Source organism: Ictidomys tridecemlineatus, chromosome 10 (genome assembly GCF_052094955.1).
Source record: "Ictidomys tridecemlineatus isolate mIctTri1 chromosome 10, mIctTri1.hap1, whole genome shotgun sequence".
NCBI classification, from domain to species: Eukaryota; Metazoa; Chordata; class Mammalia; order Rodentia; family Sciuridae; genus Ictidomys; species Ictidomys tridecemlineatus.
This window is the reverse complement of record NC_135486.1, coordinates 103,664,118-103,681,582: the sequence shown is the minus strand read 5'-3', so window position 1 is coordinate 103,681,582 and position 17,465 is coordinate 103,664,118. Positions and strand designations below refer to the sequence as shown.

The 17,465-nt window shown below is 52.6% G+C and overlaps 1 protein-coding gene across 1 annotated transcript; it reads right to left on the bottom strand.

The window, feature by feature from the left end:
- Positions 1 to 14,122: 14,122 nt before the first annotated feature.
- Foxl3 (forkhead box L3) lies at positions 14,123 to 17,465 on the bottom strand. Its single transcript, XM_078023543.1, is given in 4 exon segments — positions 14,123 to 16,126; positions 16,129 to 16,485; positions 16,703 to 16,871; positions 17,255 to 17,465. Coding segments are annotated over 4 exon segments (708 nt in total). The 5' UTR covers positions 17,362 to 17,465; the 3' UTR covers positions 14,123 to 16,051.

Genomic DNA, 17,465 nt, shown 5'->3' with positions numbered 1-17,465 from the left:
ATAGATAGGTAGATGAAGATAGATGGTAAGTAGGTAGATGATAGGTAGGTAGACAGATAGATGATAGATAGGCTAAAATGCGGTGATACACGTGTGATTGGAGTTTCCACAAGAAAAAATTAGAGAAAGGAAACTTCAAAGAGATAATGGCTGAGGAATTTTCTGGAATAAATCCAAGAATATTTATAGAGACACAACACTGTCCAAAGTCTAACAAAGCAGAATTCACAATGCTTGGCATCCAGTTTAAGGTTAGCACTCATATAAAGCAGGAAAAGATGATCCGGAGTGAAGAGAATGATCAGTCAATCAAAGCCGCCCAGAACTGGCATGGACATTAAGTTAGCAGAGACACGAAGCACTTACTATAGCTGTTTTGTGTGCTCATAGAAATTAAGTAGGCATAGGGAAGGTTTACAAAGGGCCTAAGTTAAATTTCTAGAGGTGAAAATGATCAGATCTGAGATGAGAAGGACAGGATTTGCAGCAGATGAGGCTCTGCAGAAGACAGGTGGGTGAGCTCCAAGTCCAAACAGCAGAACTGCACCAAGTACAGCAAGCAATCAGCAAGTGGCTGCAGCATCCCTGAACCAGGGTTGACTTCTGGCACCTGATGTGCACACAACGGAGAACCCCAACTGGGAAGGTGGGCAGAGAAAGATTTTGAAGAAAGAACAGCTAAAAACATTCTGAATTTGATGTAGCAGTGACTACTGACTTCTGAAGAGGCCCAGTGAGCCCCAAGCTCAAGAAATGTGCAAAAAGCCACATACTACGGCACATCATAATCAAAGCATTTAGAAAAAATGATAAAAGGAGGACCTTATATCTAGCCAGAACAAGAAGAAGATGCTTCGAATACAAGGGGAATAAGGACAAAGACGGCTGTAGGTTTGCCATCAAAGGGCAGAAGGGACTCCCTAAACCTGGCAAGGTATCCACCTGCTTTTAAAATCCAGCAACAGCTAACACACTTCACAATGAAACACCAAATGTTTCCCCTCTTGTGGCCGGGATGTCAGCTCTTGTGGTCAGTGCTGTCTGAGTCCTCACTAGTGACACAAGTAGATACCCCAGAATGAAAATGGAGATAAACACCGAAAGCCCATAAAAATGGCCAAAATGCTACTCCGCACTGACAGGGACGTATGTGAGTGTGGACGAGCCTCAGAGCCCTAAGTTAGGAGCAGGAAGCCCTGCTCTGCAATGATGTTCCAGAAAGCAAAAACTGAAAGCTAGGACCCACAAGACCAGCCCCCACATCGGGGCCAGGCCCCCTGAGGGGCTCCAGGCAGCTTTTTGAGTTATGGAAATGTTCCACGTCTTTCTTCAGTTCTGGGTCATGGAGGGTATGCATTTTTCCAAACTCATAATAGTATACTTAAAAATTGTGTTTGTGCATTTCACTGTAGCATATTTCCCCTCAAAAAACAAAACAAAACAAAACAAAAAAAACCAAAAAATTGTATGTAAACAGCAAGCTCCCGCTGCTGATGGCATACCTGCTGAATTGTGTAGGGTGAAATGTACAGATTATGCAACACACTTGGAAATTCATGAAGAATTAGGTGGATTCCTGGGTAGCTGGAGGGACAGAACTGACACAGCCAACATGGCAAGATGTAGCAAGTGGCCCTGAATGGAGGGTCTGTTGGCATGCACTGTGAAATTCTTCTAACTTCCCTGCATGCTTGAAGTTTTCTAAATAACATCAGAGGGGAATACCAGGGATGGTAAAGGTCAGGACTGACTAGCAGGTTCAAGCATGGCCACTCCTTGCTTTTGAATCAGAACAGGGAGAGGGAGAGTAGGATATGCCTTTGGCTAGGGCTGAGCAAGGCAGATCACCCCTGGCAGAAAGAATTGATCCCTGCAAACGCAGGAAGATGCAAAGGGATTCCAGGAGGACCACGTGAGACACAGGAACCAGTGGTGAGTGAAAAATGGCCAACATCTGGGAACATCTGTTTGCGTTCTCTCACATAAAAGAACAAAAACAACAATGAGCAGGCGGGGAGGCTGGGCTGGAGTCTGTATCAGGCATGACCCTGGGTTGCCAACAGCACATCTCTGGCTAAGTTTAAATAGAATCTAGAAGTGGCAAAGCTTGGCCACATGTGGGCATCCCACGAGGCTCCCGCCTGGCTCAGGAGGGCGTACTGGCACTTTGAGACAGTACTTTTGTGATCTGGTTTGCTGTTGATTGTTTGACATCCCAGGTCCACACCTGGCACTGGTCAATCCACTGCCAAGAACCGGTGACAACAATTGAAACCGTAAACCTCACACATTCCCAAGGCCTCCCGGGGAGTGAGACGCCACAGATTCTGTTACATTGTCCTTGAAGAACTAGATCCCTTTAACTTGGAACCCAGGTCCCTCTGCATGGGTGACTGCTCCATCCTTTGCTACCCAGTCACTGACAGGAGCACCATTCTGGGAAGTTGGGGTCAGGCCCGTGCCTGGCATGTGGCTGGAGATGCTTCTTGGGTTTGCTCAGGTTTGCTCTTACCAAGTCCAAACCCAAACAGGGAGCTCCAGCAAGTGCCTGCACAGGTCACTGAGATTGTCCTTTCAGCCTCTCTCCTGTGAAGGCTATACATGTCCTTCCAAGCTCTGCTTTGCTTCGCCCTGTAGGGTCTACTGGGCTGCCCTGTGGAAGCTTTCTGTGGTCCTTGGAGAAACACTCCATGTGGCCTCCAAGAGAGCTGCTCTGTGTTCTGGGGTCTGGGCTAGAATGTCAGCCCATCGGGTGTCCCCTGTCCTCAGTCCCCTGTCTGCCCTGGTCAGCCCCAGTCACTGTGGGGTTATTTCAAAGCTTTGTAAGAGTTAGGGTTTATCATGGGGAAGTGTCTCTCTATCTCCAGGAAAAGAGATGAAGATTTGCTTTGATGTCTGAGTTGACACAAAACAGCCACACCAACTTTTCATATGTCAGTGTTTGTGATATATATATATATATATATTTTGTTTGCTTTTAACTTTTTGCGTTCCTGTGGTTATAGTGTATTTCTCCTCCTCCTCCTTCTCCTCCTCCTCCTCCTCCTTCTCCTCCTCCTCCTCCTCCTCCTCCTCCTCCTTCTTCTTCTTTTTTCTTTTTCCTTTTTTTTTTTTTTTGGCACTTGGGATTAAACCCAGGGGCACTTAACCACTGAGCCACATCCCCAGCCCTATTTTTTTGTATTTTATTTAGAGACAGGTTCTCACTGAATTGCTTAGCGCCTCACCTTTGCTGAGACTGGATTTGAACTCTCGATCCTCCAGTTTTAAGCCTCCTGAGTTGCTGGGATTACTGGGGTGTGCCACTGCACCCCACTAAAGTGCATTTTATGTAAGCAAGTTTTTTTTTTTCATTTTAGAGTCAGATTGGATGGTAATTTTCTTGGCTTTTCTCAGATTAAAGGTTGAATGAGTGACAAATGTGTGTCCCCACAGTGAGGTGAGGTGAGGTGGGGACAGAGCAGGCCACTCCAGTGCACCAGGGCTGGTTCCAGGCCCATGGGAGGGAAGGGGCTGCTGGCAGCCCTTATGGTGAGTGTCAGGGGCCCCGTGGGTGCTTGACGTCAGAGATTCCAACCTAGACAGGAGCACAGTCCACTCGGGCTTCCTGCAGGAGGCGGCCTTCCAGCTGAGCCTCAGAGCACAGGGGGCGCTGGCTGAGCTCCAGGAGAGAAGCACCTGGGAGCCGAGGGGCTCACAGCCTTCTCTGGCAGAAGAAATGCGAGAGGCTGACAAAGGGCCAGGAGGATGGGCTGGTGAGGCGGAGAGAGGACTGGGCCACTTTTATTTATTGAAGTCACAGAAATATTTTTTTAAAAATGAACAATTGTTTCAAAAATTCAAAGATGGGCCAAGAAGGGCTACAATGTTTTAAAATTTTATTTCAAAGCATTTTGTCAACCAAAGGTTGAAGAAGCTCAAGGTGTGCCAGGTGGTGACTGGTATGTGGGTCACCATGCAGTGATCACCACTGTTGTGCTGATCCCCACTTGGCAGCCTGAGATGCAGAACACACACATGGCTGCACTCCCGTTGTCCGTGTAGTAGAGGTGAGTTCTGGAGACCCAAGTCCAGATGCTGGAGACCCACCTGGATTCTTGAAGCAGGAAGCACCTTGGGCTCCCTGGGGAGATCAAAGCCTGTTCTGAGCAGCCGCAGGGGAGAGCTGGTGGCCAAAGGAGGTGCAGGGGGCCTAGGCCAGGGACATAGGACATATATGCTCCATTGGAGGTTTAGGCCTAATGAGGTTTGGGTCTGGCCTTGGTGTGCACTGTGGGCCTGAACCTTCTGTCTAGGGACTCAGCCCTCAGGGCTGACTCAGTACGAGATTTTCTCCAGTGCATCTGGAAAGTTCTCTCAGGCCCAGAGATCATGTGTATGGCACATCCTCAGTGTGTATCAGTATCAGCAGACACAGGACCAGTGCGCCCAGCCATAAATATTCCTCAGAATGCAGAAGAGGTGTCTGTATCCGCCTGAATGGAGGGACGATCAATCTTGATGTGATTATGGATGTATAAACAAACAAATGACATGATTTCTTCTGTGGTTTGCCACCATTGCATGAGCATAGTGGTTGCCCATAGCCCCTGCCCCAAATTACATCTCAATCAGTGTTAAAAGGCATCTGACATTTCCCTTTGATTTATGTACTAACCTTTACATTCAGCACAACCCGCGCTGATTGCTTCCAGGGCTGTGGTGGCAGCTCCCAGCGGCCTTCCCCCAGCTCTTCCCACCGGATCCACACTGAGTGGGGTCCTGGAGGACAGGAACTCACACATGGAGACCCCAGGCCATGAGCAAAGCCCCGGCACATCCCCTGGCAGGAACTCTCCTGGGGAGCTCTGGGAGCCCAGATTCTGTTGTTTTGTAAACTCATGTCTCAAGACAAATCAGATTGAAAAGGCACTGTGAGCAGCTGTGTGCAGCCACAGGCGGGGGGCCAGTTCCCAGAGACCCCTGTTTGTGCAGCCTGTCCACAGCTACCCTGACACAGCCCCACACCAACACACTCATAGAAAGCTGGTCACTCCTGCACACCCACAGCACATATGCACAATCCCATGGGCACACCTGCACACACACATGCTGGGTGGAGGCTGGTTCTTTTGATCACTGACACATGGCAGGCAGTGGCACCCGGGCTTTGATCGCCTGCAGGTTACACCCTATCCCCAGTAGCAGAAAGGCCAGACCCTGGTTCCAGACACTGCTGAGTACCAGGGGCTGTCAAGGATGCATAATCCAGGCCTATTTCAAAACCAATGGAGGGTTTGTGTTTGTGCAGCTTATGGGGAATTCTCACCCTTGGCTTGTGAGCCACAATCCACTCTGGTGGGGATAGCTGTGCTTTGAGTACATATATGACTGTCTCATTGATCATATTTATCTTATCATGGATATATTTCTTGGGCTAAAGCATTTATCTCATTGTCAGGCCAAGTGTTGAAACATTGGTATAAATCAAGACTCCTTCAGTTGAAAGTATCAGACTCTCAAGTCAAACTGTCATAAGCCCAATAGAGTATGGTTGGCACAGGTAGCTGGAGAATAGACAGCTTTAGGCATGGCTGGATCTGGGTGCTTTTCTCAAACCATCAAGGATCTTGTTTGTCCTTACCATCAGACCATGTGAGTTCCCTGTGCCAATCTCGGCAGCATGGGGAAATCAGTGCTCTATGGGTGCAATCGTGTACCCATTTAAGGACAAAGAACCGATATTGGCCTAACTGAGCCCTGTGGACACAGCAGGTGGGCTGACCTCAGAGGGCATCTAACTCTGGTCTCCTGGATACGTAGAGCCTCTTAAAAGGGTAACTTAAGATGGTCAGTACAGGAGGGAAGAAGGAGGCTGTCCTGTGTGGCTCACACCCACCCTCCCAACTCTGTCTTCTGCTCTGAGGAAGAGCCCACTGACCCAGGCAGGAGAGGACCCTGATGAATTTTCCCTGGTCCTTAGGCAGCCAGTGTGGACAGGCAGCTCAGCATCTAAGAGGAGAGCCAGGAAAAAGAGAAACAAATCTGAGCATATGGACCTGAAGTACCTCCAGGCCCACAGTTTGGCCAGAGGCCGAGGGAGGAGCCCACACCTCCCCTGGGGGCAGGAGGATGGCTGCTGTTCTGCCCCCTCGGAGGCCTCAGTTTCCCTGAATAGGCTGGGGACCCAAATCCACCACCACCTTTTGCTGGTAAGAGGGTCAGAAATTCTTTCAATGTGCTTTAAGCGTTGAGGATGGGACCTGAGAAGCTGTTGCTTCCAGGGGCCTGAGGGGACCCCTGGTTCTGGACTGGTCCTGATGGGAGCTGTAGGCAGAGTGAGGATGCCCCCCAGGTACAGCTGGGGTGCGGGGGGGGCAGCACAGCATGAGTCTGGCTGCCCAAAGCCAAGACCAGCCCTGTAGAGAGGAGGCCCTGGGCCTTTTGTGTCCAGGGAGGCCTGTGGTTCCTATAGCTGATCCATACTGACATAAGGAGTGTCCATACAGGACATCTGGGTTAGAAGGTTATCTGAAAGACCATCCACTCAGATGAGTTCATCAAAACAGAAGAGTGAGAAAAAATGTTCCCAGCTTTTCAGAAACTACAGACACACATGGCTCCCTGTATCCTGTGTCTGGGAAAGACAACTCACATCTTTGACGTGAACAATGGCTTTCTGGGAGCAGTGAATCCTGGAACATACCAGGTGCAGGGTGAGCTCCAGGTTGGGCTGGGAGGGTGAGCAGGAGGCACAGTCTGGGGCAGCATGTGCAGGGAGGGCCCCTGCTGGCCTTGGTCCTTCTGCCCCTGGGTAAGCATCTTCAGGAGATGAGGTATCTCCGAGTAAGGCTGTTGATGATGGTTTGTGCCCCTGACCACTCTCACCTTAACCCCAACCCTAACCCCAACCCTAACCCTTTTCCTAACCCTTAACCCTATTCCTAGCCTTAACTCTGAGGCTGAGAAGATGAGAAAGTTTTGTAGAGAAAGGGGCTACGTGGACAGGGGCATGATGTGTGACAGATCAGGCCACACTAGCAGCCTGTGCACATGTGCCTGCAGACAGGTGGGTGAACCTGCTCTCTGCACCAGTACACTGCATGCATCTCTTCGTGTGTGTGTGTGTGTGTGTGTGTGTGTGTGTGTGTGCGCGTGCGTGCTCTGCATATATGTGTACCTGGGGGCAGGCGGGGGGATCTAGGCATGTAGGACAACATGTATGTGTGCACATTCTGCCTTTATGTCTCAAGCTGTAAATGCAGATCCCAGCCAGCCAGGCCCATGGCACTTAAGTGTAGAGGGGGCTCAGGGTCAGGGCCACCACCAGGTGGAAACAGCCTGTTTCTGCCTCCTCTGTCTGAAGGTGGCCTGGGTGAGTCTGGCTGTCCCTGGGTTGGACCACAGTAAAGCCATGGTCTTTGTCAAGCCTGTTACCCCACTACCAGAGGAGGGTGATCCCCTGGTGCTAAGTACGGCTGTGTAAAGTCTATCCTGCAGAGTCCCGCAGGAGAAGTGGTGGTACTACCGATGCTCCCAGCTATGACGCTTCCCAGGTAGATGCCCATACCAGAATCTTCCATTGACAGAACTTCCTGGGCCAGGCTGTCTAGCTTTTGCTGTCTTAATGCATCTTCCTGGGAGAGGGAGGCAAATGAATCCTTTTGCAGGATATTTAAGGAAACTTTCTCCAAGTTCCCACTTATCAGGAGCTTCGGCTTGACTCCCACCCCACTGTGCCAGCCACTCCTCTCGTTCTGCCTCCTCCAGAGTCCAGGTGGCTGCTCTGGTGCTTCCCTGCCCCGAGGTTCAGGGGTTAAACAGGTCCAGGAATGAACTGTCTTGCCTGTCTCTTGGCCAGGGAGCAAAGAAGGCCCCCTGCTCAGGACACGGCCGCTCATGTTCCTATTGAACCTCAAACTCCTGTGGTCTGTTGGAGGAAGCACACCAGGATCCCAGAGTAGGAGGTCACCTTGTTGAGGCCTGGCCTCTCTCACCAGCTCACTGACCATGTATAGCACTGGACACAGGGGGTGTGCACAGACGTGGCCTGCCACCATGAGGTTACATAGGAAGCAGTAGAGACAGAGGCTAATGAATGGCTTGATGGGTGAGATGTTCCTTACTACCTGGAACCAACCATCCTCATTCGTGTTTCAGGAGAGAGTTGGTCTGGTCCCTTTCTTCCTGCCCCCAGTGCAGAAACAAACAATGCAGCGGTCACTGACCTGTGTTGCAAGCTCACTTTACGGACTCTGAACTGAGTGGGGTTGGGGGTGAGCCCAGCAGTCCTGTGAACTCCAGGTTGGAAGGAGAAGGTGGAGGCCGGCAGTGGTCAGAGGGAGGTCAGTCGTGCGAAGGTGAGATGGAGTTGACATCACAGTGGCTGCTGTCAGGATGGCGGTGGTGTGCCCCAGGGTGCCAGAGGCTTGGGATATGACATGGCCACCCCTCCTAAGGGGAGGCTCCTGACCCTGGCTCCTGGATTTGACAGACTACAGGGCTGAGTTGAATGAAGTTCTAAGGTTCCCTCTCAATTTCCTTTTCTTTCAAAAATGGCAGAGCCGTGCGACCTCTCTCTGTTTATTATAAATCTAATACTGCAAGTTTCAGTTGAGTGAACTCGCATCTTATTTGGAATCTGGGTCTGCAGTCCCCTAAAGCTGGTGGGAATGGAATTGTGCAGGCGCGTATCAGGCCTGTTAATTTGTGTCGACAAACGGCCAGGCCTGACGGTAGAGGTTGGTTCTGAGAACCATCTCTCCAGAACAGCAGAGCGGGAGGATCAAGCACAAGACGCACTTGGTGTTTTTCCTGGGATGAAAACATGTAATTTTGTAAATATTTATGGATTGCTAATTTGTTGGAATAGAAAATTGCCAAAAAAAAAAAAAAAAAAAAGAAAATTGCATCACAGGTCAAAGGCTGTGAGCAGTTTCTTTCCCAGGTTTTTCACAAATGGTGGCAAGGGCCACTCCCTGGGCCAGTACCAGAGGAGGGACGGTGGGTGCTAGGGTTTCCTCCTCTACAAGGCTGCCCCCACGGTGACCGTACATGCAGTGGACATCCATCCCCAGATTCTGGGTCCCTGAAGTAGTGGTCACAGCTGGTGGATGGTACCTTTAGGTCAGGTCGGAGGTGCTGGCATCCTGAGCATCTGGAGTGGGGAAGACAGGCTAGGATCAGCCCTTCTGCTCCCACCAGCTTGGAGCCTCGCTTCTTCACTATGAAGGTCCACCTGGCTCTGCTGTCAGGTGGGGCTGCTGGGGCTGGAAGGGTGCCTAGGGTCTGGGCAGGGGTGATGAGGAGAGCGGGGAGAGGAGTAGGTCAAGGGCCCCGTCCTTATGTGCTGGCTCAGGCCAAGGGTCCCTCTGAGCCTTCTCCATCCCAGGCTCTCCAGAGGAGAACTACACCTTGGGCAGGGTGAAAGCTCGGAGCAGCCCACCAGCAGGTGCCCCTGAAGCTCTCTGGCCTCCTGCTCACAGTGGGCCCGTGTCTCCTCTTCTGTGAAGGATGCAGATGGGACCCTTCGAGGAGGAAGGAGATGCCAGGCCCATGGAGCCCCCCCTGGGTTCTTGGACCAGCCCTATGAAGTCTCACAGAACCCCCCACTGGGTCACACAGCCTGCCAGTGATGAGTGGCCCCTGGTGGCAGTTTGCTGCAGGGTGGCTGTGCCCCAGTTTTGCCTCTTGCTGCATATCCCCTGGTGTGTGGCTTCTCAGTGCCCCAAGTACATCCCAGGGTGTCACTGTCCTAGCTTTCTAGCGTCCTTGGAGATGAGCATTCTCAGAACAGGGCCAGGCACACTGTAGCCTCAGCAAATGCCTGCTGCTGCTGATGCAGCTGGGGTGACCTTGGGGCTACACCTGGCTTGGGTTTGCTGGTGATGTCCCCAAGTCACTTCCTCCTCTGACAGCTGGATGGACCCATGGTGTGGGTGAGCAGGGTAGGGCACCCAGCACATGCAGAGGAGAAGCCACCCCAGTGGGACTCCTGGCACCCCACCACCCGCATTGGAGCAGCCTGTGGGACATCACTGTGTTCCCTCCACGGTGGGCCCTGGGAACAGTCTCTGTAGTTGGTTCACTGTGGAGCCTGATCAAAGAGTCCAACAAGCCTTCTTCTGGCTACGTCACTGTCTCCAGTGGGTTGTCAAATGGGACCCCAAGTGGCCTGCAGTGCTCGGCCACTGGTAACACTCATGGATTTGTCACCTTAATGAAAGCATGAATTGCACATGTGCAGAGGTTCTCCTCCCACCAGCGGCCCCCAGACTCATGGCTGGTGGGGTGGATGAGGCTCCCCTCCTTCCCTCTCCTTCACTGACAGGACTTGGTCTAGTCCTGGCCAGGTTGGGTGGCCTCCTCCTCAGTGCGGTCCTACCTGGCCTTGGTTCTTGGGCAGCTGTCTTCCTGAGGTTCCAGAGGTTCCTGGTCCCTCTGATCCCCAGGGATCCTGAGCCACCTCTTCCTTTTACACACTAGGAGACATGGGTCAGCTCCCCAGGAACATACCCCAGAGTCTGCTGGACTGAGGCAGGAATTCCAATCTAGCCAGCTGGGATTTCTTAGGTCTGAGAGTGACCAGCGGCCACTGCATCTGCCTGAGGGGCAGAGAAGGGATTTCAATGGAGCCCAGAAGGGCAGCAGAGAGGCCACCCAGGCCTCGGTGAGCCAGATAGGGGTCAGGCAGAGAGAAAGGAAGGGTCAGCGTGGGTGGGAGGGCAGGAGCAGCCGCAGCCTTGGGAAGTTTGTTTTCTGTTTCTTACTTTTGGTGAGAAGCCTGTTTGGATTCCTCATTCAGAATGTTTATGTGGAGAGGTTTCCCGCCCCCCCACCCCCACGCATCAAGATAAACTCTCCCTGGTTTGGACTCACACAGCCACGGGCCCTGCCTAGGGGCACTGGATGGAGAGTTTCAGAGGGATCCCAGTGTCTTTCAGACCTTGTAGCCTGGGAGGTGGGAACTGACCGTTCCACAGAGAGGGCAGGACTGTCCAACCCTGAGCAGGAAGCCAGCACAGATCCTTTGAAGAAGCCTAGAAGAGGGGAAACAAGCACAGATCTGGAGGAAGACTGCCTGGTTTTGAGTCCATCTTAGCTCAGGGTTACCCCTGGCCCCTGGCCTGCTTGTCAGGTGGGAGGTGGCTACAAGGACGGACAGAGCACAGGGTCCCAGGGAAAGAGGCATTGTTCTGCCAGGAGGGCAGCCGGGAGCCAGTTTCCACAGACCTGTTGTCTAGGGAACCAACCTGTCCTCACCTCCTTCTCTGGGTCTCAGGGCCAGGGTGGAGGACATGAGGCAGGAGCCAGATCTGGCCCAGTGCCCACTGGTTCATCATGGCGGCCCCTCAGCTGAGCCCCTGCAGGGTGCTGGGGCAGCACGTGCTTTAGGGAAAGGGCCCCGGCCTCCCTCACCCGTGCTGGGTAGTGCGTGCTGTGGGTGAGGAGCTCCAGGACAGATGGGCCCTTGAGGACACAGCTGCGGGGCTCCTAGCCCAGTATTCCCCCCTCTTTAGGGAGACCAGGGCCATCATACCTCCAAGGCCACCCTGGGGCAGCAGCTCTGGGTGGGTAAGGCGTGGGTTGGTGCTGAAGGGCACCCCAAACACCATCCTTTCCAGCACCTCACCCTGTCAGCAGGTGCATCTGGATCAGGGTGCCCGACACCATTTCATGAGCACAGGACACAGAGACTGGGAAGAAAGGCTTGGGGACAAGAGCAGCAGCATGATGGGTACATTGCCAGTGAATCAGCTGTGGTCAGCAGGGCAGGGGGGGTCATTGACCATTGCCAAGAGTCAGAAAAAAATGCGGTGTTTCAGGGCTGGGGCCTTCTGGGGAACAGAGGCGGTACAAAGGGCCCCCTTGAAACCTTTATTCTTGCAATCAAGTTGGAAAGATTTCAGTCATGTCACTCAGAGTAGCTGGAATGAGTTTATTAGAAGAGATAGGAAAAGGGAAAAAGAGGGTCTCCAGAGAGAAAATGGGTCCTTTTAGAGAGGAGAGGGACAGCAGGCCTCTCCTGCCCTCCAGTTTTATTGGGAATCCCAGAGAAGTTTCTAGAGAGTCCTGCCTAGGTCTACCTTTTGACTTTTGACTGACAGCACAGTGACACCTGACTTTCAAGTCCCCACTGCCATGACAACTCTAGGTCACTTTGGCCCATGCTGACTGGTTCTGTTTCTTTGGTGCTGGGGATTGAACCCAGGTCCTTGTGCAAGCAAGGCAAGCACTCTACTAACTGAGCTATATCCCTGGCCACTGACTGTTCCAGTTGGATTCTTAAACATATATTCTTACAGGTTTTTTTATGTTTAAGAGGAATTATCCTTATCTCCCCGAGTTCCTGGATCTGGTCTGTGAAAAGGGTCACAAAAGTCTCCCCCTTCAGGGTGACTTAGGTTCCTCTTATCAACCTTATTTCAGGTCTGTATTTCTCCTGCAATTATTAGGTTGCTGAGGAATGTGACATAGCCTGTCCACTTAAGCCAGCCAGGGCTGTATGTAAATTGCTTCTTGGAAAAGAAAGCATGTGAGCGTCAGCACAGTGGGCCCAGTTTATAGAATTATTCCCTGTGTTCCCACCACTTGCATCTATCTATCCCCTATCAGGGTGACCATCCCACCAGACTCTGCAGGAGTTCAACACATCAGAGAGAGAGTCACAGACTGGCACAGATGAGGGAGCTGCATTTGAAAAGCGAAAGGATGTTGAATCCAGACTGAACGGGGCTGGGGTAAGCATGGCAGGGCCTTCACACACACCATGTCCTTCCTGTACCTGCCTGCAGCCACATTAGCCATTCACCTGTCCTGAATCCTTCCTGACACAGGGCTAGGCTGACCTAAAATGCTTCTTTCAAGGCCTTGACTTTTAGCAGCTTTGGTGAGCTTTGCCTAGTCACCCACTGAGCTAGCCTTGCACATACCCTCCTCTCAGAGAAGCCATCTAGTAGCACTGCAGGAGGCAGACGGACAGTCATCCTGGTTGCATGGCATGGGAACTCCACGTGCCCTGGATGACTGTCTGTCTACCTCCTGCCATGCTGCTGGAAGACTTCCTGTGCCCCTGTGGTTCTTGGTTGTACCCGGCACAGCTCATGAGTATTTACCGAATGAATGAATAACAGTCCCTGGGAGGCAGGCCAGACTTAGCCAGTGACAGAGACCAGGAGTCCATTTCAGTTTGACATAGAGGGAAGTGTCCCAACCAACCACATCGTCAGCCAAGGAGGCCTCTCTGGAGAGATGCAGTAAGGCTGGACCCCACCAGTCAGAAATGGGGAGAGAGTGCATCATGGGGTTGGTTTGATCCCTTAGACCTGCCTCTTTCCTCTGTGGGAAGCTGCACACAGGTGTGATTCTCCACCTTCCCCAAAGCCATCAGGGGCTCTTTTCTCATTCCTGCAGCATTTGATGGAGGCCCTTGATCTCAGTTGCTATGAGAAGGGACACCTAGAATCAATCTCCTGGTGGCTTGGGTGAGGGAACTCGAGGCCCCAGCACTACCCAGCCAGGAACTTTGGTCGGGACTAGGTAATTTGCACATGTCTTCCCCTGAGCTCCTGCTCAGCAGCACCTCCCAACTTTGTTAATGGAAACCTGGTGATCCATAACACGCGTGTGGCAGACATCTGCTCGGGGGTAATGTGGTGGTAATGTACATATCGATGATCAATCTGCGGATTTGCAAGAGAGGCATAAAGTATTTAATTATAATTGCATTGGGCCAGGCTGCGTGGTGGCAGCGACATTTGAATAGGTCACAGCCAGCCCTCACCCCTGTTATGTTGTCGGTATTAAATGCCATTCACTCTAGAGGCTGGGAACACTTTTGAAGTCGCAGGATATCACACACTGGCAAATTGAAAATGTCCCTTCGCTTTTAAAAACATGATTGATATTCTTTGCAAAACAAATGCTACACTTCAGAGTACACAGATTTTGACTGGTGTGGCCCATTTGCCTCATTTGGCTACCAAGTTGGCATTTGTCCATGTGTGCAGAGAAGATGGGCCACTAAGAACTCTCACTCAGAGGCTGAGGCCTCCAAAGACAACCTGTCCTTCTTAGGGCAAAGGGCTTTGCCTTTTCAAATCAGGCTTTGCTAACTAGAATGAAATGCAGGAATAATACAAGATCCCAAAAGATAAAATGCAAATTTTATTTGCTCAGTTGGTTACAGAAAAATATATCTTCAGATACTCTCTATGCCATACACTATGTATAGTACCATCTGTGCCTTATCACCATCTAAATTATATCTAGTATAATTTAAATCAATTCTTTTAGCACATCCGACAAAGGGATATAAATAACAGGAATGCAGACAGACACAGGACACATACCAGCAACACACATGTGCACGTGGCCCTTCTGACAACCCAGACCAGATAGTGCAGAGGAAGGGGCCAGCAGGGGGCTTCATGCCTGTGCTGCAGTTCCCACCCAGCTCCCAGGGCCTGGGAGATGCCGGGAGGTGGTGTGTCCTGGCTGAGGTCATCCTGGCAGGCTGGGGAGCCTCATGTGTAAGCCAGCAGAGGTCTGGTAATAGCAGTAGCATTTGCAGAGGAGAGGCCTCATTCTCAGGTCTTGTTTCTGCTTTCAGGAAAGGGCATTTGAGGCTGGCTCCCTCTCTTCCTGCTGGGCTGAGGGCGGCTCCTGGGCTCAGGCTGCCATTGGCAGGGCCTGGTGACCAAAGGAGCCGGCATCTCATTAGTTTTCAATGTGGAGTAGGAGCCCAGGCCGTTCACAACATCTGTCAGGAACACTTTCCCCTCTTCCCCAAACAAAGGTGCACACAGTCTCTATTTACAGGGAGGTGAGCAAAGGAGTACTTGGAATTAACAAAATGTCAGGCCTCTGAACAGAAACACAGCCAGGTCCAGGCGGGCCTCACACGTGACTCGGGTCTGCCTCAGCAGCCTGCCTGCCTTCATTACTCAGAGCCCATTTTTAAGAGAGTCTGATAATACAAGACTATAATTCCCAATCCAGACAGCCAGCCTCTTTGGGTGTGTTTTTTGCCGTTCACAAAATTAGCCAATCATTGTCACCTAGCGAATCCGATTAGGTGTAATCCATACTAATGTTCAAATTAAGTCACAGAAAGCAATTAACTCTGCGAAAATGGGCTGGTGAAAAATGATAAGGTTGGTCAAATAGTTTCACTGTGCATAATTGTGTTTTTAAAACTGCTTGTCTCTACACAGTAATTAAATCATTTACATTTCAAATGGAGTGTGCCCAGCTCAGATGCTTGGCTCTGCACCTCCATGTTCGGGGCTCTACCAACAGTTTGCTGTCCATGCCTGCATTTCTGGGAAGCCAGCTGGTGCCAGAGCAGGAGTGGATGCCTGCTCAGAAGAACTGGCTTTGCCCAGTGCCCTCCCAAATTTGGGCCCCTCCCACCCTTCCTTTCTTCTTTCCCATATTTGTATTTGTGCAAGGGGCATTTTAAACCATCATCAAAACATTGCTGACAACACAAGACACATCTGTTACTTCTGATCCTATTAGCCCAAACACAGGGCATCAGGAATGTGGGGTCATTATTGTTCAAGGGGATCAGTAAATGTCTGTCTTTATCTTTTTTACCTTATTATTTTTTAACCTACAGGGAGGTGTTAGCCAACTTCACTGACTGCTTGCTGAGCACACACCAGCTCTGGAACATGGCTGTCCACGAGTCTTTCTCACCTCACCAGGAATGAACTGCTATGTGGCTCCAGGGAATGTTCCCTGCATTCTTCCCGTGGAACTGAAATCTGAAAAATCCACAAGCAAACTCCAAAGTCAAACTGGACCCAAGAGGGTTGTTCCTGCTGGGGAACTTTTCTCGGAATGGATAAAGTCACTTCACAGTAAGCAGCTCTCCTAAGGCGGTCTTCTGCCTTTGCCTCCAACCTAGGAACTCAGGGTCCGACTGGGGAAAAAGTTCAAAGTTCGTGGCAATACGCAATCAGGGGGCTTCATGGCTCAAGGTGGGGCTGAGACCTGCTTCCTGGGGAGAAACTAACCCCAGATCCCAGGCTAATTCTGTAGTGGCCACCAGAAAGCAACCTCAGTCTCATCTTTCACTGCCTCGGAAGTGGAGGTTCATTTGCTGGGGCTCCAACGGGGGAAGGTCCCCTCCTGCACGAGACATGGAGCCCTGAGCCCTGGAAAAGGGTCTGGAGAGGACAGGATGTAGTCGATGCTGAACTTGATGTCTCTGTGGCCCTCTTTTCCCAGGGCGGCAGGGCCGGCGGGGGCCAGGGCCTCGCGGCCCAGGGCAGGCGCTCCGTCTGGGGCCGGGGACCCGCGCGCGGCGAGTTCAGATGGACCCAGGGACCCTTCAGCGGCCTCAGTGCGTAGTGCCCTAGGGCCCTCTCGCTTGGGGCCGCGTCGCCGGCGCCGGCGGCGGAAGTTGCCGTTCTCGAAGAGGTCCAGCAGCGACTCGCAGCCGCCTGCAAACGTCCAGTAGTTGCCCTTTCCTTTCTCATGGCCCTCGGTCCTCGGCACCTGCGCAGAGCCAGGGTCAGTGCGCTCGACGGACCTGCAAGGCGCCGCTGGCCCTTCGGGGTAGCCTTGCTTGCCCACAGGCTGGGGCCCCCTACCTCTGAGCAGGAGCTTCCCAACAGCTCCAGTCACCAAGGGATGACCGGCCTGAGTGTCGCCATGGCTGGGCACACAGGGGTCACTCGGGGGTCGTTCGCGACGGGGATGGGGTAGGGCTCACCTTGACGAAGCAGCTGTTGAGCGACAGGTTGTGGCGGATGGAGTTCTGCCAGGCACGCTGGTTGGCGCGGTAGTAAGGGAACTTGCGCATGATGAAGTCATAGATGCCCGACAGGGTCACCCTGCCCGCGGGGCTCTGCTGGATGGCCATGGCGATCAGCGCGATGTAGCTGCGGACAGGGCGTCAGGCAAGCGGGCACCGGGCAGGGCGCGGGGAGCCAGGCAGCCTTCCCGCCCGGTGGGCGAGGCCGACTGCTCCGCCTCCCCAGGCAGCCAGCGAGGGGTTGGAGGGGGAAAGGGAAGCGCTGTCCTGGCTAGAGACCCCGTGCACACAGCTCTGGCTTCCACCCAGACCCTGGGACCTCTCCTGCACTCGGAGTCCCGCCAGGTGGAAGATCCAAGCTGCTTTCTCGGCTACCCCCCAAAGTGCGCGCGGTTCTCTCCCAGAGCCCGCCCCAGGGAAGAAAGCCCCTCTCTCCCTCCATCCCGGACAGTCTCCGGCTTCGGAGCCCCTGGCTGTCCCCAGAGCCCCGCCACCGGCCTCCTCAGGCACCTGTACGCGGGCCGCGTGAGCCGCTTTTCCTCGTCTGAGCTGCCGGCGGGGTAGTCGTCGGCGTCGTAGTTGAAGCAATTGTAGGGGTACTGCGAGCTGTCAAACATCGTGGCGCTCTCCGCGCCCGGGGCCGCCGCCGCCGCCGCTGCTGCCGCCTCCTCCGCGCCGCCCACCGGCCCCCAGCTCTGCACTGGGTCCTCCTGGGCCGGGC